This window comes from Cyprinus carpio, chromosome B3, assembly GCF_018340385.1.
Source record: "Cyprinus carpio isolate SPL01 chromosome B3, ASM1834038v1, whole genome shotgun sequence".
NCBI classification, from domain to species: Eukaryota; Metazoa; Chordata; class Actinopteri; order Cypriniformes; family Cyprinidae; genus Cyprinus; species Cyprinus carpio.
In genome coordinates, this window is record NC_056599.1 from 9,707,071 (window position 1) to 9,731,757 (window position 24,687).

The 24,687-nt window shown below is 37.3% G+C and overlaps 2 protein-coding genes and 1 long non-coding RNA gene across 3 annotated transcripts; 1 reads left to right on the forward strand and 2 right to left on the reverse strand.

Annotated features, from left to right (window-relative positions):
- The first annotated feature begins 754 nt into the window (after window positions 1–754).
- Window positions 755–14,912, forward strand: LOC109084650 (probable G-protein coupled receptor 139). Its single transcript, XM_042719571.1, has 2 exons — window positions 755–1,193; window positions 13,778–14,912. The coding sequence occupies exons 1-2, from the start codon at window positions 755–757 to the stop codon at window positions 14,743–14,745; spliced, it is 1,407 nt and encodes a 468-aa protein (XP_042575505.1). The 3' UTR covers window positions 14,746–14,912.
- On the reverse strand, window positions 1,066–3,224 carry LOC122136471. Its single transcript, XR_006154155.1, has 3 exons — window positions 2,953–3,224; window positions 2,805–2,853; window positions 1,066–1,190 (listed from the first exon to the last, which is right to left on the reverse strand). It is a non-coding gene; the product is annotated as an uncharacterized LOC122136471 (long non-coding RNA).
- A 5,788-nt stretch (window positions 14,913–20,700) lies between the features above and the next one.
- Window positions 20,701–24,669, reverse strand: rnps1 (RNA binding protein S1, serine-rich domain). The gene is made up of 7 exons (XM_042719572.1): window positions 24,530–24,669; window positions 23,403–23,555; window positions 23,135–23,320; window positions 22,943–23,048; window positions 22,085–22,238; window positions 21,551–21,695; window positions 20,701–21,276 (listed from the first exon to the last, which is right to left on the reverse strand). Coding segments are annotated over exons 1-7 (852 nt in total). The 5' UTR covers window positions 24,532–24,669; the 3' UTR covers window positions 20,701–21,170.
- Window positions 24,670–24,687: the final 18 nt, after the last annotated feature.

The following is a 24,687-nucleotide window of genomic DNA, read 5'->3' on the forward strand; positions in this document are numbered from 1 at the left end:
CAAAAATCAGACTAGTATGATTAATATTCATTTGGTTTCTCTACCTATATATATGCAAATAAATTACAGTGTAATTGGTATCAGCAAGTACATAAATGAGTTCTGAAAAAATGGTAATGAGACATCTCTAATTATCATACTAATTATTATAATTATTATATTATTTTAAGATAAAACGTGCAATAAAATGAACAGTAGAAGTAGCAGAAGGTTCTATAATACATTTTAACAGGCTTAATTGTGCATGAAAATGACTAAAGGAAACTTCTATTTCCAAAAACATTGAGTTGACTAACAGTTTTTTATATATTTTTGTTTATCTCTATCCAATATTCTTTAAAAAAAAAAAAAATGACAAATGCAAAGATAACACAGTTATCGGTAATCGGTATCGGCAAGGGTTATTTTAAAATAATTTATTATTATTATTATTAAGTGTGTGGTGGCAAAAATTATTTAAATAATAATTAATAATAATGATAAAAAAAAATATCTAGGATGCTTTTAATTTTTCCCATGATAATGACAAAATTCACAAGTTCAAAAATGCTAAATAGCTAGTGCCCGTGTGCACCATGTGTGCGGTGGACGTACTGTACGTGTAACTGGTGCGAACTAGTCGAGTCATGCTAGAGCTCTTATTTACTTCTGGGTCGCCCTTCAGACACACAAGTGTGTCAGCAGCACAGAAATCACCTCTCAGCGGTGTCAACACCAATCGTCTCTTTCTCACTTAACGCCTTTCGCTCTCCCAATGTTCCTCTCCTTCACGCCCCCTCCCCCCTCATCACTTATTTTCACCCTTTTTGCGTTCATGCCTCCCCAGATTTCATTCCCACCAGCAGCCCCCCCCCCCTTCCCTCTCACTCTCTCACACACACACACTCTTCCTCACATCCCTGCCTCTCTTTCCATCACATCGCCGGCTTCATCGCCTCTCATCGTCTGTGTCTCTTCCGTGCAGTCATCCTCCAGCTCCCACACGTGTCAGCCAGCTCTTCCTCTGCGTGTCTGTTGGTCTGGCTGTGGTTCGTCTTCTCTCTGGAGCTTGAAGGAGGGCAGAGAGGCCATGGAGCACAGCCACATCTTCACCGTGCTGTCCACCAACTCCAGTTCCTGGAGTCCTCGCGGTTGCCCTCTCGGACAGTTTCCCGTCATATACTACAGTTCCTTGCTGTGCCTCGGCCTGCCTGGTAAGAATGATGCAAGAAAGATTTTCTGCCTTAATAGTGCAACAATGTAGGTGTTCATACATGACTTTGTGTATTCTTGAAGTGCATAGGAGTGAGAGAAGTGCATTGCCCCAAATATTCACATTTGTGGTCAGTTTGTACAGATTTTTTTGTGCAGATTCTTAATATCTTGATTATTTAGTGCTTTTATGCATGACTTTGTGCATTTGTGAAGTGCACAGGGGTGAGAGGAGTGTATCATCCCAAATATTCACATTTGTACCTGTCAATACAGGTTTTTTCCACGATTCTTAAAATCTTGATTATTTAGTGCACAGAATTTGTCTGTGCCTATATGAAGTGCATAGGGCTGAGAGGAGTACACTGTCCCCAAAATTCACATTTGTGTTCAATCAGTGGAAGTTTTTCATTGCAGATTCTTAAAATTTTGTCTTTAGTCCAACTTAATCTTGATTATTTAGTGCACAATGCATGTTTTTATGCATGACTTTGCATATGAATGTGTATAGTGCATAGGGGTAATAAATGTTAACTAACATTCATACCCATCATTACAGGTTTTTCATGCATGCTTAACATCTTGATTATTTAGTACACAAGGCATTTTTTTATGCATGATAGGGTATCGCCCTAAACATTCACATTTGTGGCCGATCTGTCCTGATTTTTCTGTGCAGATTCTTAAAAGCTTGATTAATTAGTGTTTTTATGCATGACTTTGTGCATTTGTGAAGTGCACGGGGTGCATTGTCTCTAATATTCATGTCTGAAACTGTTAACACAGATTATTCACAAGATTCTTGACGTCTTGTATATTTAATGCACAATCCATGTTTTTATGCATGACTTTGTGTAATCATAAAGTCCATGAGTCCATCAGCCCTAATATACACATTTGTGCCCATCAAGGTTTTTTTTTATGCTGATTCTTAAAATATTGATTATTTAGAGCACAATGCATGTTTTTATGCATGATTTTGTGCATATACAGTATGAAGTGAATAAGGGTCAGAGGAGTGCAACATCCCCAGATTTCACATTTGTGGCCAATCAGTACAGATTCTTACATTTTGGATTATTTAGTACTAAATGAAGTGCACAGGGCTGAGGCGAGTACATCATTATCAGAATTTACATTTGTGGTCAATCAATACAAGAATTTAATTGTAGATTCTTAAAATGTTGTCTTGGGTCCTTTGTATATTAATGTCTGAAGTGAATAAGGGTGAGAGAATGGATAACCCCAAATATTCACATTTGTACCCACAGTTCTTTTCATGCATATTCTTAAAAAAATTATTATTTAGTTACAATTTATGTTTTATTGCATGACTTTGTCTGTGTATTTATGAATACACAGGGCTGAGGCGAATGCATCATCCCAATATTACTGTTTGTGGCCAATCAGTTGAGATTTTTCATGTAGATTATTAAAATTTTCCCTTGTCCCACTTAATCTTGATTATTTAGTAGCATCCTTGACCAAGTGGTCTGTAACCTTGTGAGACGCAGCCATATTGGCATCAGAACTGAGGAAAAAAACACTGTTTCAAAAGGTCATCTGTGACATTCAGAATTCAGTGTCTCACATCGTATATCAGCAAGAAATACCTGTTATTCCACAGATGCTGAAATTAGATCCGGCTCTAACTGGAATGACCTGGGGAGCAAGACAGATGATACATTAGATGTCTTGAGTAGCCCTCGTATTAATTGGCCTCAAGCGTTTAATATTAATGCTCCTGGACACTAAAATTACATTTTGTTCCTGCACAATTGGAGGTTGATTGCTCAATTTATGACTAATGGTATTATCTGCAGGTGAGCTGAACATTTTAATCGAAGCTTCTCTCTCAGGTTGGACGTCATGTGGCACAGTTTCAGCGGAATGATTCGTTGTCAGATTGAGATAAATCGCCATGCCCTTGAGCAAAGCACTCAGCCTGAGCAGTTTACACAAATATTTTCATCTGCTTTCGAAGGCAGGCAGTCTTCTTGTTGCTCAATTGCTAAACAACACAATAAATTTCAACTCAACAAATATTGAAGTGAAAAATAGACATCAAATGAGATGAGATTTGAGTCTTATTCAACACTGTGTGAAAGTCATCACACCTGGCAGTGATTTGGGTAGATGGAGGTGATAAAACGCACAGAAACGGGGAGGTGAAGAAGCGAAACCTCTCAAAGGCATTGTACACAGAAAGTGAGAAAAGCAAAGAGAATGGATGGAAAGAGAATGAAAAGAGAGAGGTTGACTAAAAGCAGGTGTGATTAAAGAGGAAAGAGGTGAAGAGTGATACTTTTGTATGTATTTTTATAGTAGTTGACAAATGATTTGTATGACAATGAATGAATATTATATAAATATATGTATATACAGTATACATACTAAGAGTCCTGATGATGTTTTTAAAATGCAAATATTCCAATTGTTAAAACTGCATGCAAATGATTATTTGATAAAAAAAAAAATTTAATTGCATGCAAATTATTTTTATTATTATTTTTTTTAGAAGAAATGAAAAAAAAAAGTTTGTACTGTTGTAGTTTAACAGTAAAAGTATAGCAGAAGGTTTGTTGTGAAACAAAACAAATAAAATGTTAAATGCACATAATGAAATGCAATTAATTGTGTATAGCTGCAAAATACCGTAAAAAGGGCGTTCAACAACATTCAGCTGTCAGTTGTTGTAGAAGCTAGGTAATTAGACACATGCCAACAGGAACAGGTTGCTTGACATCCTTAAAAAACAAGGGGGGGAAAACACAAAATAAAACAAAATACAACCTAGATATTAAATCATACCCCAAAAAAAACTTTTTTAAAATATATTAAAATTATGCAGTTTAATATATTACTGCGACATTTCATATTCAACTGCACAGCTGTGAACTGCGTGGCAACTTGTAAAAACCTGCTATTCACAGTTTAATGAAATTTGAAGACTGTTGTATCATTGCATATTCCCAATTTCGCTAAATCAGAAAATAAGAGTAGAAACTAGTGATGTGTCATGCGCAAAAGATGCGGCTCTGAGAGCCGATGCTTTGTAGTGAATCAGAAGAGCCGGCTCGCATCGAGTGAGAGCCGGCTCCCAGTTTTTTTTCCTTTCGCCGCTTACCACAAGGCAGAGCTTTGTTTTGATTGGTCAGCAATCGCATCGGGGCCAATCAGATGTGAGGATATGGGATCATACCATTATGTAATAACAGAGAGGGGGGTGAAAACAGGTCAGATAATCACAGAAAGAAGAAATAGGATCAGTCCAATCAAAGCTGAGGCATTGTGTTTTTTTGAATGCCAATCTTCACTGCGGACATTAATACTGTTTGCTTGAGTTTGGTTCTAGTTCCGTCTCGGGGATTTATTTGCTGTTTTGTTGTAAATAAAATGTTTGATTAAAAAATATAAACAAAAGAATGGTTTTTGTAACAAAATAAATGCACAAAAATTAGGCCCTTATAGAGGATTCTCATAAAAACACTGCACATGAAAGGGTTTTCAACACACAAACATTAATTTTTGCAAAGTTATGGTAAAATAAAAGGCCTACAAAAAAATCGCAATTAAGAGCCGTTCAGGAGTCGAAAGAGCCGGTTCTTCTTTGGGAGCTGAGCCAAAAGAGCCGGCTCTCTGAAAAGAGCCGAACTTCCCATCTCTAGTAGAAACCACAGATACAAGTGTGTTAAGATGAGCTCATGCCTGTTCAATTGATCGCTGGAGGTTAAGCTCATTAAGGTCACTAATTGGAAGAGGTTGGTCTTATTTCATTAGCTTCTCGCACTGAAGGCTGTACTTTGAAGGACTGTTGGATTTATGTGTTTCGGTTCAATTCAATATGAAGATTAATCATCCACAACCAGAATATAACAACAACATCACGTGTTTTGGAAGGTCATAGATCCGCAGTAACGATCCTCTCACCATCTCTGCATTACCCTGGTGGTGTTATTCACAGAGGTGGAAAGTAACGAATTACATTTACTCGCGTTACTGTAATTGAGTAGCTTTTTTGTGTACTTCTACTTTTTAAAGTAAATTTTAAAATCTGTAATTTTACTTTTACTTAAGTAATTTTGTTTGAAGTATTTACTTCGCTACATTTTAAAACACATTAATTACTGAGTAAAAAAAAAAAAAAAAAAAAAAAAAAAAAAAAAATCTCTCCGTGGAAACTAATGCAGTAAATAATGGGCAGGAGGTCAAACTGGCGCTAAAATCACAAGAAAGATGCAGACGGACAAAAGAGGCGTTAGTGGTGCAAGACACCGCTAAAACGAAACCCCGTCATATTCTGAAGTTGAAACTCGAAGGCAAAGAAAGTGAAAACCCCTGGCCATATTTTATGGCTTTATTATTCAGTGTAAGCTGTGTTTGCCTAGGGAGACTAGCAGCTTCTAAAAATCTCGACAGGACATCAACCTTTCGCAAGCATGTAGAGGTAAGCTAAATAACTGCATCGTTGCATTGGTGGTTAAAATGAAGCTTTGACATTTTAGCAAGAGGTTTTGCACAAATTAGCCAAAAAGACAGCGGTGCGGAGTGTGCGATATATATCGTCTGTGATAAATATCATAATTGTTGTTTTAATGATGTGCGCGTGCATTTTAGAGTGCGTTCTTTCCATAGACTGTATAAAAAACAGGTTCTTCACTGTGTGATTCCAGTCTAAAAAATAGCATTTAGAATGATCACAAAAATTGAAGACATAGGGGCAGAAAATTTACATATTAATATCATTTCATATAGTAAATCAAAATCACAAAGAATGCCGTCTTTTCCTCAAAAAATCATCATGATTACATATATATATATTTACAACAGGTCAGTAACAGTTAATTAAGAGACTTGTTTTTTTAGGACACCATATTGCCCTTTTTGCTCTATTTCTACAACAAAAAATAATTGCAAACACAGCCACCAAAGCACAGTTTTGCGCAACATGACAGTGGTTAGTTCCTGAATGAATCAATCGTTAAATGCGATTCGGTTCAATCGCAATGACTCAATTATTAACAGTGACTTCCTGACACCTACTGGCCATTTTAATTTCACACTTCAAGTATCTTTTGATTTTTTTTTTTTTTATTAATTTCTTATAATTTAAAATGAGTATTAACATTTTATGTCTTGTATATCAAAACATTATTCATGCATTGGTAACTGCAGGTGCATTCTGTCCTGCACTACTAAACAGTCTGTAAATACATCTAAATGCCACTTCCGATGAGCTTCTGCATTTCCTCTGGAAAAGATGAGTTTGTTTGATACTGATTTGCCTGGTAACAGCCCAAATGTCTTATTATTCTAAATAACTGATTCCTTTAATTAAAAACAACTAGTTTGAGATTAAAAGGCTTACCAGGGGTGTCAAACTCAGTTCCTGGAGGGCCGTAGCCCTGCAGAGTTTAGTTCTAACCCTGCTCCAGCACCACATCATGTAGTTTTCAAAATAAGCCTAAAATGATTAGATTAGCTGGATCAGGTGGGGGTATATCTAAAACTGTGCAGGATTGTGGCCAGGAACTTAGTTTGACACCCTTGGCCTGTCCCATTTTTGCCTCCCTCACACTGTTAAAAATGTAACTAAAGTAATTTTTACTTGAGTAAATTTAAAATGAGCTACTTTTTACTTTTACTTGAGTAGATTTTTAGACTGGTACTTTTACTTGTACTTAAGTAAAATTTTAATTCATGTATGGTTACTTTTACTTGAGTAGAATATTTTTGTACTCTTTACACCTCTGGTTATTCACCAGTTAAGAGGTGGAGCCAATGATTTTCAATTTAGGTAAATGATCCAGGGCACTCTGAGGGCTCTCTGTGAGGAAAGTGTTTGTGAGCGTTTTCGTGTTCGTTTCAGGACGATCAGCAAGTCAAGCAAAACTTTTATGGTGAGAGTTGCTGAACTCAGAGAAAAACTTTTTGCAGGCTTCTTTGCAGTATCTTGTCAGATTTTGAGACACTGCTAAGATCTCAAACTCTAGAAGAGACACAGAGTTTATTGGAGGCTTAAACTGAGTTAAAAAACTGAGAAGATAGAGACTTCAGCAAAAGTCTTTTTATACTGTCAATGGCAGATGACTTGAGAAAATTTACCATCCATTTTTTTTTACCAGCTGAAACTCTGTGCATTATTTCATAAAAAATAAAAATAAAAAAATAAAAAATAAATAAACAGAACAAATTGATTTCCAAGAAAAACTAATGAGATTTCATAGAGCTTTGAATCCACGTTTGTGTCATAGAGATCTCATTGGTAATATTTACAATTTACACACAATTTGCACAGTACGCACATTTTGAAAGTGAATCTTTTTATTGACCCATTATTTATTTGAACTGACAAAAATTTGGAAAATGTCACAAGATCATGTGGCAACAATGTAGTATACAACGGTTTAAATGGTTGCCAAATACTGTATATACTATTTTATGAAAAATAGCATGCAGAATGCTATATATACTGTAAACAATACTCTGGCACACACAAATGTGGATTCAAAGCAAACTGAGCCATTACAATTGGTTGCTCCTCTTCTGGGCCTCAGAGACCTGTACAAAGATAGGAGTCAAGTGAAATCAATATGCTTATGGTGTTGACCACAGCTAAATGGAAATGTCAGGAAATGTACAACCTCCAGGCCACAATGGATTCCTTTTGTTTGTCTAAATAAAGTATGTTCTCAGAGGAGCATCTGGAGAGATTAATCCAGTGAAAGAGAAACAAAAGCGGAATGGACAGTGGAGTAAGAAAAAGAAGAATAAAGAGGATAAGGAAAACCAAGGCAGTTGGGAGTGGGATTTGGTGAATCTGGATTTTATGTTGGACTGCAGTTTTAGTGACACTCTGATACACACTGAAACAATCATCAGCAATTAAACAAATACTACAACGTTAAAAGTTTAAGACTACAAAAAACAAAACATCTTTAGAACTCATTCTGAATAGACCTACAACGTTAAAAGTTTAAGACTACAAAAAACAAAAAACGTTAAAAGTTTAAGACTACAAAAAACAAAACATCTAAAACTGACAATTCTAGGTAACTGATTATATGCAATTTGGATACAACATTATTAAATATAATACACACAAATCTTAAAATAACAAAAAATCATACCACACAAACATTTTTTATTGATTACATTATTACATATTATTCACACAAGTCTTTGTCTATGAAAAACTTTTGTCTTTCAAACACATTAAAATGTTTAATGCACTTCATGTTGTTAAAGGGATAGTTCACCCAAAAATCAAAATTATGTCATTAATGACTCACCCTCATGTCGTTCCAAACCCGTGAGACCTCCGTTCATCTTCGGAACGCAGTATAAGATATTTTAGATTTAGTCCGAGAGCTTTCTGTCCCTCCATTGAGAATGTATGTACGGTATACTGTCCACGTCCAGAAAGGTAATAAAAACATCATCAAAGCAGTCCAAGTGACATCAGAAGGTCCGTTAGAATTTTTTGAAGCATCGAAAATACATTTTGGTCCAAAAATATCAAAAACTACGACTTTATTCAGCATTGACTTCTCTCCCGGGTCTGTTATGAGCGCGTTCACAGCACATCCGTGAATTGACTGACACACAGCGCGTCTGAACTGAACTGGTTCTTTTGATGATTGATTCTGAACTGATTCTGTGCTAATGTTATGAGCGCGGGTAAACCGAAGGCTTGAATCAAGGGGCATTCATCGCCAATGAAGTCATTACATCGAGCGCAAAAGAACCCATGGTGAACCGTTTTCGGCAACCGGTTTATTGAAACTGTCCGAAAGAACCGGTTCGCGGAGAAGAACAGAACTTCCCATCACTACCGGTGATCCGAAAAACCGATGCAACCGGTTCTTGACTCATAGAGAACGAGTCAATGTTTCGTTCGTTATCTGGCTCAGTTCAGTCAGTGTACTGTTTGAGTAAAAATTACTCCGGGATATTGGTTTATTTGAACTCAGAGGAGTGTCAGCCATGTTAAAAAGTTAACAGCTTAAGTCATTTGTGGATTAATGCTTATTGTTGACGCGAACCGTTTGTTCAAACATTCTGTTCGATTTGGTGAACTGGTTCAAGAAGATCCGGTTACATCGAGTGATTTACGTTCGCGAACCGGATGTGCGACTGTGCACCGCGCTACATAACAGACCCGGGAGGAGAAACGTCAACAAGCTGAATACTACTAAAGTCGTAGTTTTTGATATTTTGGACCAAAATGTATTTTCGATGCTTCAAAAAATTCTAACGGACCCTCTGATGTCACATGGACTACTTTTGAAGATGTTTTTATTACCTTTCTGGACGTGGGACCAGTGATACCGTACATAAAAAAAAAACATTCTCAATGGAGGAACAGAAGGCTCTCGGACGTAATCTAAAATATCTTATACTGTGTTCCGAAGATGAACGGAGGTCTCACGGGTTTGGAACGACATGAGCGCGAGTCATTAATGACATAATTTTGATTTTTGGGTTAACTATCCCTTTAATAACAATGAATATGTTTGTTCTCTTTCTATTTTTATATCAATATGGATTATCCTATTGATAAATGTTTTCGCCGCAAGAAATCTAAAAGTAGTCTGATTACATTACTTAAAATGTGTAATGTAATGGATCTAGTTTGTCTCATGTAATTTGGAATCAGTAATGTACTACAATTTGTAAGTAATCTTCCCAGCACTAGATTTTAAAAACTTCTGGATTTGATGAAAATGAGAGAGAAATGAGTGACCGAATTTCATAATAAATGTCATTACTATGACAAGAAACAATCAATAGTAATCCGAAGAAGAAATTAAAGTATCTAGTTCAGCTTTAATAGAGTTCAGGCTGTTGTCACTGAACTAAGACACAAAAATAACCTCCATTATCCTGTTAGTGATCCTGAACAAAAAACACTGAGTTTGACACTGGAAAGCTTGTTTTGTGCAGCCCGTAGGAAAGACAAATCTAAAATGAGATCTCAATTGTTTCTTTTAGAAAGCAATGGCATCAAAAGGAGACATTTGGAATCTCTGGATTTGTTCTTGCTAAAAAGACCCCAGTAATCTCATATGGGTCTCAATTGTGCTTGGATTTGCTAAGATACCAAAGTCTGCAATCAAAAGTCATCTCAATATAAACATTTCTCCCAAAACCAAATGATCTGACTGATCCACATTCATTTTACAGCTCAATCTAGGTCGCTAGAACTGAGCTTACGGTTCTGTACCCTCGAATTTATGGACCATTCATTCATAACTGTGTAAAATAATTTGACAGTAATAATCTATTATTAAGACCTAAACGATAATTCTGAACCTGTTATATGCAATTATCTTGTCTTCCTGTGGCGGAATCTGCGCACACAGCCACACGCGTCACGTGATTGGGCATGCTCTCTTCCCGCGTGTTTCTTTCCAAAGGGCGTGCAAAACGTTATTCCGAGCCATTCATTTCTGCTACTTCTGCCTTTCTACCAATGGGATGGAAATGGCTGTAACGAATGTTATTGAAGCCAGACTGAGTTGTTTACATGGACAACAATAAAACGGACGTAATGTCGTGTGCCATTAATCGAACTATGTACTATAACATGTACAACGGGAACATGAAAGGAACATTCTAAAAGCAACTCATGTAAACACCATAATCATAATATTGGATTATTTAGAATAAGGTAAATAATTAGATTACTGATGTCCATGTAAACATTTTGTCACAGTCTCATGACTAAACTGGCCAATCAGACTGTATATTCAAATAACTTCAGTTCAATTCAATTCAAGTTTATTTGTATAGCACTTTTTACGATACAAATCATTACAAAGCAACTTTACAGAAAATTAAGTTTCTACAATATTTAGTAGTAGCTTATCAGTGGTGACTGCCAGTTCATGTGCATATGGCAGAAATGTTCAGAAAAAAAATCAGTAAAAGACGTAAAAGCAAACAGACGATTAAACACTATTACAACATCAATTATGCAATCAAACTTATAGCAAATTGTGGTAGTTCTGTATGTTGTCTCTGGGTTAGCATCATCTGAGGTCCTCTGAGCGGTTGGCATCATCTCTTCTCAGGTGTTCTGGATCCAGACTGGAGCTTGTGTAAATCCTAATTACCACGGATTAGAAATAACGCAACGTAGTCAGCTTTTGGTAAAACACAACAGGTGAGGATATTTTAATTTAGTCAAAAACAAATTAATGAAGCATATCGTGAATTTGCCATAATAAGGAGTAGAGGACGAAGGTTATCTACATATAGGTGAGCAGATGTTATGAAATAGGTATATATGTTTTTATAATGACTCTGTGAGATTTATTCAGTTTATATACTATTTACAGGTTATATTTATTTACTGTAATGAGCTAGGTAGTATCATTCATAAACATGAACAGAATTTTCAGTAAATATATACAAATCAAATTTATATGTATAAAAAAAAAAATCTGAAAAAGTCTTTCATTTAAATGGGTTCATCAGTATTAATTTACATATCAGCCTCCTGGGGAAAAAAGGGATCACAGATATTGAGATTCACAGCTGTAATCACAGTCGTCACATGGGAAACAGATAGTCAGGTCAGCACATTGCATGTAGTAGCCTAGGTCATGTGGCTATTCATGCATATAGAAAGTGCATAATATACACACTGTACACTCCAGAAAAAATAAGGCTAGCATGCTGATATGCTATTTTTCTAACCCTAAAAAGTCTCCTAAGCTATGAAAGACTAACCTCAGAGCACTAAAATGTCTGTGAGTTCAATTGAGAGATAGACAGACAGCTTTGTTTTCACTTTTAATGTGTGTGTGTGGGTGTGTGTGTGTGTGTTCTGAAAAGGTAAAACTAGCATTTTCTCTTCAAACGTGATGCAAATGAATCAATCAAACCTATTTCTGTCTGTCTATACATCTTTAAAAGGATGCTTGTGTGCCTGAGATTGCCAGTGTTTATGTAAATGTGCATGTGTGAGTTTGAAGCTGGAGTCTTTGTAATTTGTAATCAGCTGATGTTCTGAAACTGTGAAGTGTGATTCTCCAGACTCCTGACTGGGATATTTAATCCAATTCCATCATTATTAGCAGCCCGAATAACTGACAGACAGTCAGATACACACCATGAGCGCGAAACACTTTTAAGTTTTCATCCAGTATATAAGGCCACGGTAGGAAATTTATTGCAACTTTTGGCCAATTACTTTTTCAGGTTAACATATCCCAGAATGTTTCCTGAGGTCTTTTGTAATGAGGGTTTATCCTCCATGCGTCCCCTACTGCTGTGTTAAATTGTTTGGCTTAAATAAAGGCAGGGCTTTTGTGTGCATGCTCTTTTTATCACAGTGAGAGGTCGTGGCAATCGCTGGTCATTTCTTCTGCTCGTACATCTCACGTTGCCTGTGCGTGACCCACCAGCACTACAGATTTGGATGAAAGCAGGGTAATGAAAGGGTCTAGAAGAGAAAAGGGTGGATGCTAGAGGGCCTGTGTAACCTTGGGCCTTTTTACTGGGTCACTGTGACATGGACGTAGAGCATAAGCACCAGCGATTGGATGTAATTGTACATGTTGCTGCTGCTTGTTCAGTTTTTATTGAAGGTCACAATGAGAAAGAGCTGAAAGCTGTGGAGGAAAACAGGCAGGCAGGAAGAAGAGGGACGAATTGAATGACCAAGTCTCAGAAGGTCATGTTCTCTCATGCCTTTGGATATGCATCTGTATACATGGCCGCACGTGTGTGAATTTAAGTGTGCATGTGTGTCAACGTGTGAACACGTGCATGTGTGTAAATTTGAGTGCATGTGTGAATGCATGCACCTGAATGATAATGTATGCATCTGAACTTGTGTGTGAATGTATGTGGGTAAATGCTTCTGATGCTTATGCATGTGGTTGTATGTGCATGCATGTGTTTTTGAGTGTGTATGAATGCATGCATGTGAATCTATATGTATGCATCTGAACATGTATGTGAATGTATATGTGAATATGTGCATGTGACTGTGCATGTGTGTGAATTAAAACTTGTGCATGTGAATTTGTGCATGTAGTATGAACATGCAAATATGCTTGCAAGCATGTGAATGTGTGCATGTGAAATGGTGACTATATGAATGTTTTAGTTTTGCATGTGAATGCATGCATGTGAGCATTCATATATGCATGGAAATATGAATGCATGAGTGTGTATGACTGCGCATGTGAAAGAATGTGTATGAAAATGAATTGAGCGCATGCATGTAAATGCATGTAAACGTGTGCATGTGTGTGTGCATGTTAAAGGCAAGTGTATACATTTCATGTGATTTGTACGCTTTAAGCCATTGTGAGTGTGTGCAGTGGGTAAGAAAGATGGAGCAGCTTTTGATTTCGGCTTCGCTAAATTTTGTTACTATTTGTGGTACTGCAATTCCAATGCAATATTGTATGACTCATTCTTTACACCTGTAAGTTTAATAAAGTAGCAATTTTCTCACCTGTGTGTGCCATTTATCCCGCAAGACTGACTTCAACACTTTCTCACCCACTCGTTCCTCTCCCTTCTCACCATGTTCTGCTTTCTCTCCATTTCTTTTCATGTTCCACAGCAAACATCCTCACCGTGATCATCCTTTCTCAGCTGGTGCTGCGGCGACAGAAGTCATCCTATAACTACCTACTGGCCCTGGCCGTAGCCGACATCCTGGTCCTGCTGTTGATCGTATTTGTGGACTTCCTGTTGGAGGACTTCATTCTTGAAGCGCCTCTTCCCTACTCGCTAAACAAAGCTGTGCAGGTGCTGGAGTTCTCTTCCATCCATACCTCCATCTGGATCACGGTTCCCCTGACCGTGGACCGCTACATTGCTGTATGCCATCCGCTGCGCTACCACACCGTCTCCTACCCAGCCAGAACTCGCAAAGTGATCTTGGCGGTGTACGCTGGCTGCCTGATCACCAGCATCCCATATTACTGGTGGCCAGAGCTGTGGCACGGGCTGCCGGGAGCGAGCGTTGGTGGCCGCAGTAGCAGCGCAGGCCAGCATGTGTTGGTTTGGGTCCACTGTGCAATGGTTTACCTGCTCCCCTGCTCCGTTTTCTTCTCACTCAATGCCATCATTGTACGCAAGCTCCGTTGCCGCCGTAGCTGCTTCCGTCTGCGCGGCTACTCCACTGGAAAAACCACAGCCATCCTGCTGGCCATCACCTCAGTGTTCGCTGTGCTTTGGGCACCACGCACCCTCATGATCCTTTACCACCTTTACACGGAACAACCGGCGACGCCTGAACCAGCCAAGCTGCTGCATTTGGTCACAGACGTGGCAAACATGCTGGCACTTCTCAACACTGGCGTCAACTTCTTCCTGTACTGCTTCATCAGCAAGCGTTTCCGCAGGATGGCCAGCATGGTGCTAAAGGCCCTTTTCCGATGCAGGAAGCAGCCCCCGCCATTTTACGCCAGTCACAACTTCTCCATCACCAGCAGCCCTTGGATCTCACCAGCCAACTCACACTGCATCAAGATGCTGGTGTACCAGTACGACAAGAATGGCAAACCAGTCTGCATATCCTCCTGAATACCAAATCGAGTCATGCCGTACCAATATAACGCTGGCTACTAAGTCAGGCGAGGCGAGTTTGGGAAAAGTCCTTCCCGACTGGTGACAAGCAGAAGGCTGCGATTGGTTTGTTGGAAAGTGCCTCAAAGAAAGATCCAGTGCCAGGTTCAGAGACATAAAATTGCCAAAATCTCTTTCAAAACAAACAAAAAAAAAAAAAAAAAAAAACAAAAAAACAAGTAGGAGTGGTCATTAAGCTATAACATGCCAACGCCTTTCAGGATATTAATGCAAAAAAAGACTCAATCTCCAAGTCAAGAGACTTCATGAAAGGCTTGCACGCATTCCAGGCAATGACTGTCCAATAAGACCAATATACATATTGATGTGATTTAAAGAGTTTTTCTCTTTTAGGGCTGGGCATTATAAAAATGTATATCTTAATATTTTTCAAATTAACAATATTCGTTAATTTGCCAATACTTTTGCATTTGCTCTTGATAAATTTAAAAAGGTCTGCTTTTTTTGCCCTCATGGAAAATAGTTTACTGCAAAATCAACACTAGTTTAAAAAACATATTTACCTGTTCACACCAAGTAAGATAACTATAAAGATAATGATAAAGATATAGTTCTAAAAATCATTGTCAATATTAAAGAACAGCAGAGTCCACACCACAACTCTAATGATAAAGACAAAGAGAAACGATATTCGAGTTGTGCATATAAACTCAAACAATTGTGAGTTCAGTTCAAACTGGCTTCCATAAATGATTTGTGAGTTTGTAGAAGTCCGCATGGTTGAACAAAAACCCATGTTTTCAGCACTATTGAATGGATTGTGACTTTCACGTCTCTGATTGGTAAGTGCTTATTGGCCACAAGGCTCAACATTGTTAAAAGCTGAAAATAGAAACCTTTGATGCTCTTCTCAAAACAGAAGCATTTCAAAGCCTGCATAACAGCAGCCATATTCACCATATATAATAAACTCTTAATATTATCATGGTATACATGTTAATCCCTACATTTTTATCGTCAGCAAACACAATGTGATAATGTCTCCAATATTCGATGTACTGCCCAGCCCTAGTTTCTAGCATGGTTTCAGCTGAATGTGCACCAAAGCAACATTTAACATGAAAAAAAGAATTCAAAGCCGGAGCCAACGAGATGCTACTGTATGTCAACAACCTTTCCCCTCTCACCTTCTCAGCAGAGAGACAGAGCTCCCTCCCTTTGTGACATTAAAAAACCATGCTGGCATTTTCGTTTAATATGCTGTTGGTCTCCAAGGGCTGGTCGCAAACAGCACAAGCTCTTATTAAAGAATCAAGCCTTTAGACATGCTCAGTGCTGGAAACCCGCTTTGTTATTGCTGCCTGATGAAGAATAATTACAAAAACGCAAAGACTTCTGCTTCAGCAAAAAGCTTCTGGTGCAACTGACTGTTAAGTGTACAATTAAGGCAAAAAATACCTTCAGAGAAGAACTATTCTTTATTGGTTAAATCAATATTCTAAGCAACGTCGACACTCATTGCTCGGTACATGAACAGATTTTCTATCACAGTGACAAACACTAAATAATTAAGACTTTTCAACTTCTGCCACACACGCACACACACACTCATTTATCTTTGCTGGGCAGGCTCAAGAAAAAAGAAAGCGAAAAAGAGAATGCTTTTCAAATAAAATCAATTGCTGTCTCCAGAGTGAGCTATTGGAGGACACCACATTCATTCATCTTCACTGCGGCGTGGAGTAACAGTCTGCCATCTGGAGTGCTTTAACTGTGGTGCATATATATTTCAACTATACAGCGGGGAACGTGTTCGTAGATAAGCTAGACAACTTAAAAATGTATGATCTCTGTCGTAGACAAGGCTGTATTCACCTGTCTCATTACAGCAGGGCGAGCTATGAATGCTAAATGCTGTGTTGGTGGTGAAATGTAAAAGAGAAAAATAGTTTCTTTCAGAATCGAAATGGTCACTTTCCATTACAGCGTCCTTTTTAAAAACTGTGGCTTTTTTTGTGGCTTTTAGCCCATGTTTGTAAGCCCTGAGGAGCAGTTTGAGGTATGTGTATGCTTGCATACTCTGTAAAGTTGAAAATTCATATATTTAAAATGTTCAGTCTTTTAATTCCAGGGTACTGGACAAAAAAAAAAAAAAAATATAAATAAATAAATATATAATATATATATATAATTAATCCATTCTTTTGAATGAATTATCTTGTTTGCAAGGTCACACGTTTTGTCAAAAAATGCTCTTCCATACGAATAAGTGAATCCATTCTTTTGAATGAATAATTTAAGCGAAAAATTCTGTTCGTTCTGGCTCACTTCTGCACATGAACTTAAACATGTGACTATTTATTTGTCTTTAAAGAGTCTATAACATGCCTACAGTGCTGGGAAGATTACTTACAAACTCTAGTCTGTTACTGATTACACATTGCATGATGAAAATTGTAGTCAGTACTCAGTTGATGTATTCTGACTACTTTTGGATTACTTTTAGATTACTTTTGATTTAACTTGTTTATTTAATTGGGATTATTTTTATAAAGAAAATTAGAAATAATATATTACCATCAATCAACATCAGAGAACATGCAAGCATAATGTTAAATTACTTCATATGTGATTTATTATTTATTTTACATATAAATTATTTAGATTTAGATTTAAATCTCAGGGGGACTTCAAGTAAATATTTTAGGTCAAAACAGTTTGACTGACAAAAAAGATTGGGAATCCCTACATCACATGAACAAACATGAAAACAGCAAAAGTCTTGTCATCAAAGTTGACTGAGGTGTTTTTTTTTTTTTTTTATTTTTTTTTTTTTTTTTTTAGAAAGGAAAACATTTAAAATGTTAAAACTTTTCATTTAAAAAGAAGAACAATGGAGAATCAATACATTTGTAATCATGTAAGCCATGAAAAGTAACTGTAATCTGATTATGAGCATTTTAAAACAAAATATAATCTAATTATATGTGCAACATTTTTGGAATCTGATTACGTAAACCAATCGGGTACTACCCAGCACTGAACATACCCTGATAGTGCATAATTGTATTAATTGAAACTACTGAATCAATACACCGAACAAGTCAGTGTTTTGAACCCGAGCGAGACTCGAAGTGGCACAGAACAAATGTTGTTTATTGTACAAACTGAACAAACGAGTCCGAGTGAACTATGATGATCTCATTCCTTCAGCTCGTTCCCTCAGATGAATCAATATTTTCCCCATACTAGCAACAGCAAAGTAGCAAACTGTGGTTTCGCCAGCTTGTGATGTAAATTAAACGCAAAACAAATTAATCAGACAATCTGGCCTAATAGGAAACGTCAACACATTTGCATTTGATTTCATTGGGGTTTTTAAAAAAGTAATTACATGAAGTGTGTGTAACAGTAATCAAAATGCTCTTAATATGCAATTATTTTGTGGAGCAGCCTGTAATTATGCATATTGATTGTTCTTGCTATTGTAATTAATTATATTAATATGGACCCTGTAATGTAAAGTCTTACCAAATCTGAGTTATTTTACTCAGTTAGTAGAACGTTCAGGAAATAACCTGTGAGATCTCTGTCATGTCAGTGAACTATAGGCAAAAAGTGTGTAATATTGAATAATATAGAATAATATCAAATAATATCGTGTATATAGAATACAAATCAAGCAAAACTATAGACTAGAATGTCAAGGTGCTGCTAAAGTGTCTGTACTGTATATCATCCAAACTGATAGTTATGATTTATTTGTTTCTACCATATTTGCCTCTGTTGTTTTTCACCAAGATTGTCTACACAGATTGTTCACACTTCTATTAAAGGGAACATTTATGAATAAATTGCAAAAAAATGACATAAAACAGAATCCAGAATGGCCACTAAAAAGTATTGTGACTGGTATCTGAATGTCATTGCATTAGATGGTTTCATATTTTGTATAATGCAAAAAGGTTTGTACATTTTTAAGTGTGACTCCTGTGTTCATGTACTTTTTGAGGCCACTACATGAAGGGCCAGTCAAAAACCAATAATAAATGTTTTCATGTCCAGGGTTCCTCTGAACAATCATAAAGCTTATATATTTGGACATTACTGCCACTGTATTGATACGACAGATCATTTAAAGCCACGATCAGCCTTCATGCAAAAAATAACAAATAAGGGGGTAAGATATATATATGTTTCCTGATCCTTCAATCTTTTTGATAGGGTCATGTCTGCTTATGCGGCCTAAGAGACACTAGAGTGTTTATTTTTGAGCACATATTTGAACAATAATGTACATATTTTATTTGATTAAGTCATTGAGGCTGTTAACCTTTGATATGTGTACAAGAATGAATGTTTGTGATCAGATATGAAGCATATTTGCTTTGATTCCAGTATATAGCCATGTTTTACAGGTCCTTTAAGATGTTTGGCTGATCAGCAGTGAATCTTTCTATATTATTATGTAGGCCAAGTGAATGTATTTGTGTATTTCCAGTGAATGTACTGTATGTTATGGAAAATAGCATGCAAGTTATTCTGATGTATATTTTCTTGAACACATTCATCATTAAAAATGTATCACCTTTTACCAACATTCAATGTCTGGAGTTTATGATTATTAACATAGGAAGACAAATTATATATTAGTGTAAAACCCATATTTAAAATAAATGTGTAACATAATATAATATAGGCCTATATAATATGTATTTAAAATGTTGTTGATGTTGTATTGAAAAAAAAAAAAGTTATATACATTTAAAAAAAAAATTGGATTAATAAAAAAGGTGAAAATATGGTCTTGGCAATTTTGGTAATAAACCCAGTAAAGAACACACCAGTAGTTAACTCACCTTCCTGATCAATAGATGTTAGTACTCTTGGGTACAGCGCTTAAGTTGCTCAAAGTAATTAGTACATTTAACTGGTCCACAAGCAAATTCAGCAACTAAATCAATGTGATGTGGATCACAATCCATCATTCACATTAAACCTCCTCTGCAGCTGAAAGGCCCTTCTTTGTCCACTACTGCTTACTGTTTATTGTGCCTGACAGAGACAAGCTTGTGACCCAACATGCCTCATTACCCTTGACACATATGAGTCAATCTCCAGCAGGCCACAGATACAGAAGCTCATTTCCAAACGCGACCGTCTGGGCTTGTCAGCCCCGGGGATCAGCTGCTGATAAAGTGCTGTTTTAATGTCCATGTTAATGACTGAATAAAATCAAGTGGCACAGAGGCCCAGCTGAGCAGGTTTGGATCTTTAGCTTCTGCATGAATGTCATTGTGTTTTAGGATTTCACCAGTGACCAATTATTTTGGAGGGTTCTTGACAGCATAAAACTGACAAATTTTTCCCAAGTAGATCTTAAATAGACTTCAGCACTCTCATTCATCTTAATGGCTGATGCATCAAGTTTCTGCAATCTTTGGGCACGGATGTTTTTTGAGTCAGTCACCTGCGCTTCACATGCCATCAGAATTTTCATGAGAGTTTCCTAGTCAGAAATTAGACATAAACGGTCTCTCAAGTCATATTTACAACTGGTGAACTCATAAAGCCTATTTGATCATACTTCATACGTTACTAAAAAAAAAAAAAAAAAAAAAAAACTATTGCACACAACCATTTGCATATTTTTGCCCATTTTAGTTGCTAAATCCCTTCCCCTTCATATTCCCCTATTTTATATTATATGAAAAGGCTGATGTATCAAATGAGATGCACAACAAAAAGCCTCTTCTTTTATATTTTCAATAAAAGGTTCATTAAACTATTCCATTCTTAAACATATGCTGTTCCGACTATGAGTTCATACTTCAGGCTTTGCAAGGTTAAAAGAACTAAACATTCAGGAAAACATCACCTTTGTGTTTTTAAGGAATAAAGTCATAAAGGTTTGGAACAACATAAGAGTGAAAAAAAAGACAGCAGTGAGGATTTTTGTTGTTAAACTGGTTTATTGATTTTTCATCTTCAATCTTACAGATCATCCGATTTTACGGGATTAGAAGGCGATCTTGAGAGATGTATTTCATGGAACCGCTAATGTAACTAACAAAAGCAATTTATTGAGCAAATGTTAACTTTTGGATAAAAAAAAAAAAGTTCTGATTTTTAATCCCATAAACAAACCAGTAAAAAGCTGGATTTCTCAAAACAAAAGCACATTACAAAACAAGATCAATGTAAAATGGAGCTTCTAGCACAAACCCAGTGAGTGTACAAACACAGAAGCAATAAAAACCAAGCACATCCACCCTAAAGTCGATGTTACAAGACAAGGCTTTTACGTACAATCCTGAGGTACTAGAGAAAAGGGAAAACAATTGGACTATTTATCTGTCATTTCCAACTAAAATATGAGCAGGGCCAAGAAGACAAGCCACTCATGAGAAAGGAGCATCTCGCTAACGGGACGAGTTGGAACTGGAGCGGGAACGATGTCGCCTGCGGCCCGGAGACCTGGAGCGAGAACGTCTCCTCACCGGCGAGCGTCGCCGTGGAGACCGAGACCTGCGGAAAGGACAAACTGTCAGCTCTGGCAAAGATAAATCACAGACGATCACGCGCTAATTACCTGCTAAAACACATAAAAGGAAATCTGTCTACTCTGTGAAGCATGAGGATGAATAAACAAATGAGAGGTGAAAGGACAGATCGGACATTCGCAAACAGTGTGACTGAAATGAAATTAAGGCCTGTGAGAGAATTGTTTGGATTGGTTCCCATCGACCTGCACAGAAAACACAGCATGCCAGTAGGACTAAAATACATGAGCAAAGCCAACCTTCTCCTCATGCGAGGGGGCGTGCGGCGCCACATGGGAGGCGGGGGAGGCATTCGGCGCGGAGGAGGAGACGGTCTTCTCGGGACAGGGCGTATCCTCTGGGCCAGGACAGCCGTGGCTGTGATTTCCTGACCGTCGATCTGACCTGAGGACAGTAAGAGAGTATTAAAGATCCCTTACAGTGAACTGAACTGCAGTCACCTCATCTAAACAAGTTGAAAATGAGAAATGTGGCCTTGCCAACTAGCTAATATATATATATTTGGATAACACTAATTAATGCATTCTGATATTGTGCGTATACTATTGTGTTATTGTTAAGCCCCACGCAAGCACAAAACATTGTAAAGCATCATAAAGTCAAAGTCCATTGCGCATAAGCGCTTTGTGCCGCTCTGTACTGGAGCTGTTTTTTGTTTGTTTTATTTTAGTTAACCTTTGTTACAAGTAACTAACATGTTTTTAGTTAACAGTAGCAACCCTGCAACTGATTCAATTCATTTGTTTTTTTTTGTTTTATCGCCCCACACACACCTCCATCCATGTGTTTGAGGGCTTTCTGGGCGTCCTCTGGAGACTCATACTCCACATAAGCATAACCCTTTGACAGATTCGGGTGCAACCGGTCTGGAGGCATGTCTATCATCTTGATCTTGCCATAAGTCGAGAAGATCTCTTGAATATGTTCCTACAAGAAAATCAAAAACAGAAGCAGATCAGCAATTAGCAACACAACAGAGATGAGTAATGAAGTCAGGATAAGTACAATACCTCAACATATTCTAATAAATCATTTTAAAATGCATGTGTAAATGTGCTTTTAAGTGTGCTGTTTTTGTACCCTTATTAATATATACATATATTAATTTATATATTAATATATACAAACGATGCATTATCAATTATGCATACCTTTATGAACATCGCATAAAGGCGATTTGGAATTCTTGTTTGATTTTGTTGACATTAGAGCTAAAGGTTTTACAAGGAAGGGAAATCAACACATAAATCAGAAAACACATAAAAAAAAAAATACTTTAAAAAAAAAAAAAAATATGTAAAAAAAAAAATGAAACCCCTCTCTAAGAATCAACAGATTATAGATAGAATAAACCTGGAAAGTTTAGTTCATGTAAGAGCTACAGAAATGGAGACTTCAAGCGAAAATCTACAGACACAAATAAAGTGCAAAATATAAAGTGTAATAAAATAAACACAAATCCATTTATTTGTTTATATTTAATTAAGCAATTATGACACTTCACTGGTACGAACTACAAAATGTTTTGGATCATGACAACATTTATAATATTCAAAGAATATAGTGAATATTAAATAAAGGCGACTGAATGAGAAACACCAGTTATGTGATGCGCTGATCTTGAACCGTACCTTGGTTACGTTCCTGGTGAGTCGTCCCAGATGAAGTTTGGTGGGTTTGGGGCTCGGGCTCCTCCTCTTCCTCTCTTTCTCATCAGTCCGTTTCTGTGATTTGGACCTGGTTAAAAGCACAAGTTAAGTAAGCGCCATGCCTGGTTTTCTCATGAATGAAATGTGTTTGGGGTCAAAAAGCCCAGAACCTACTTTGATCGTGAGCGGCGTCGGTTGTCGTGGCGACGGCGGCTTGGGCTGGGAGACCCAGAGGACCCGGAGGAACTAGATGAACGAGAGGAACTGGAGGACCCGGAGCGGCTGGAACCAGAGGAAGAGCTGGAGCCGCTGGACGAGCCAGAGCTGGAGCCGGAGCTGCTGCTGGAGCTGGAGCTGGACCTGAGCTCGAATGAGATACGCAGGTTCAGAAAACGGTCAAAGTATCACACAAACATGAACCCTGAACTCCATCCCATCTGACCTGCTGCTGCTGCCGGTGGACTTGCTGCGGCGCTTGCGGATCTTGTCCCGGCCGCGCTCCTTCTCCGCTCCCTCTTTCCCAGCAGCCTTCTCCTTCCCTCGTTCCCTGGGTTTGTCCTCCGAACGCTCCCTGCGCTTGGTTGGTGATGGAGCCCTGAGTGAAAGAGAGTCACATTTATTCAAAACAGCCTGCAGCAACAGATATATGATGCAAATTATTATTAATTATCACAATAAGCTCTCCAATAAAGACCTTTATTATGACCCTCCTTATTATTATACTTTTACACATTTTAGTCATCAGCAACATGTATAAAATTGTGAACAAAGTGCTTAAAACGCTCTTATAGAATGAAAATGATTTAAAAAGATGAAGGAAATGGGTAAAGTTATTAACAATAACCATAATAATAAAAATAAAAACTTTAATGATATAGTTGGTTTTTTTTATTATGATCTTCCTCATTATTGCCATTTTTCACATTTTAGTCACCCAATTTTGTATAAAACTGTACTTTAATATATTCATTTATTTTTTGGGCATTCAGTTTTTATGCACTTTATGTATTGATAAATCCACAGAACCAAAATAATTCCATGCACGATTTTACATCGAGATCAAAAGATTGGCACGGCACATGATTTTTCAGATAGATCTATTTATTTGTTTTACTTTTTGTTTCAATGCACTGCACATCATAAAAATGCAAATTATACTGTTTAGAATAATCCAACAATATAAACCAATATTTTTAAACGAAATAGTAAATCAATCATTTGCATCATTCACAAAAGGCATTGAATGTGCGGGCTAACACATGCACCTCATGGAAACTCCTAACGTTATCTAAAAAGTACAATTACATACATATTTTAGTACATATAAATAATTTGACGGCTTTATTTATTTCCAAGAAAGTACGTTTAACGTTGTTGATTCGGTTCATTCAACGCGCTGAGCTAATGCTAATCCCAATCCCGCCGATATTGAACCCGATTACGCAAAAAATGTCAAAATAAATCATTAATAATAGCCGCTAGCATCTCGTTGCCTGCACTCAACCTCATACACGACGCAAAACCAGTGCCATATTATAAATATTATTCTAAATAAAGGGTCAAACTTACATGACGAACAGCAAGCGTTACACACTCAACGACGTGCGTAACTACCGTCGCGTCTTTATGACGTTTGTGTGAGGACGCAGGCGTGACGCCGCTGATTCTGCGACAGGCGCACGGAGGCAGGGCGTGCGTTAATGTAATGGTCTCAAAGTAAACAACTA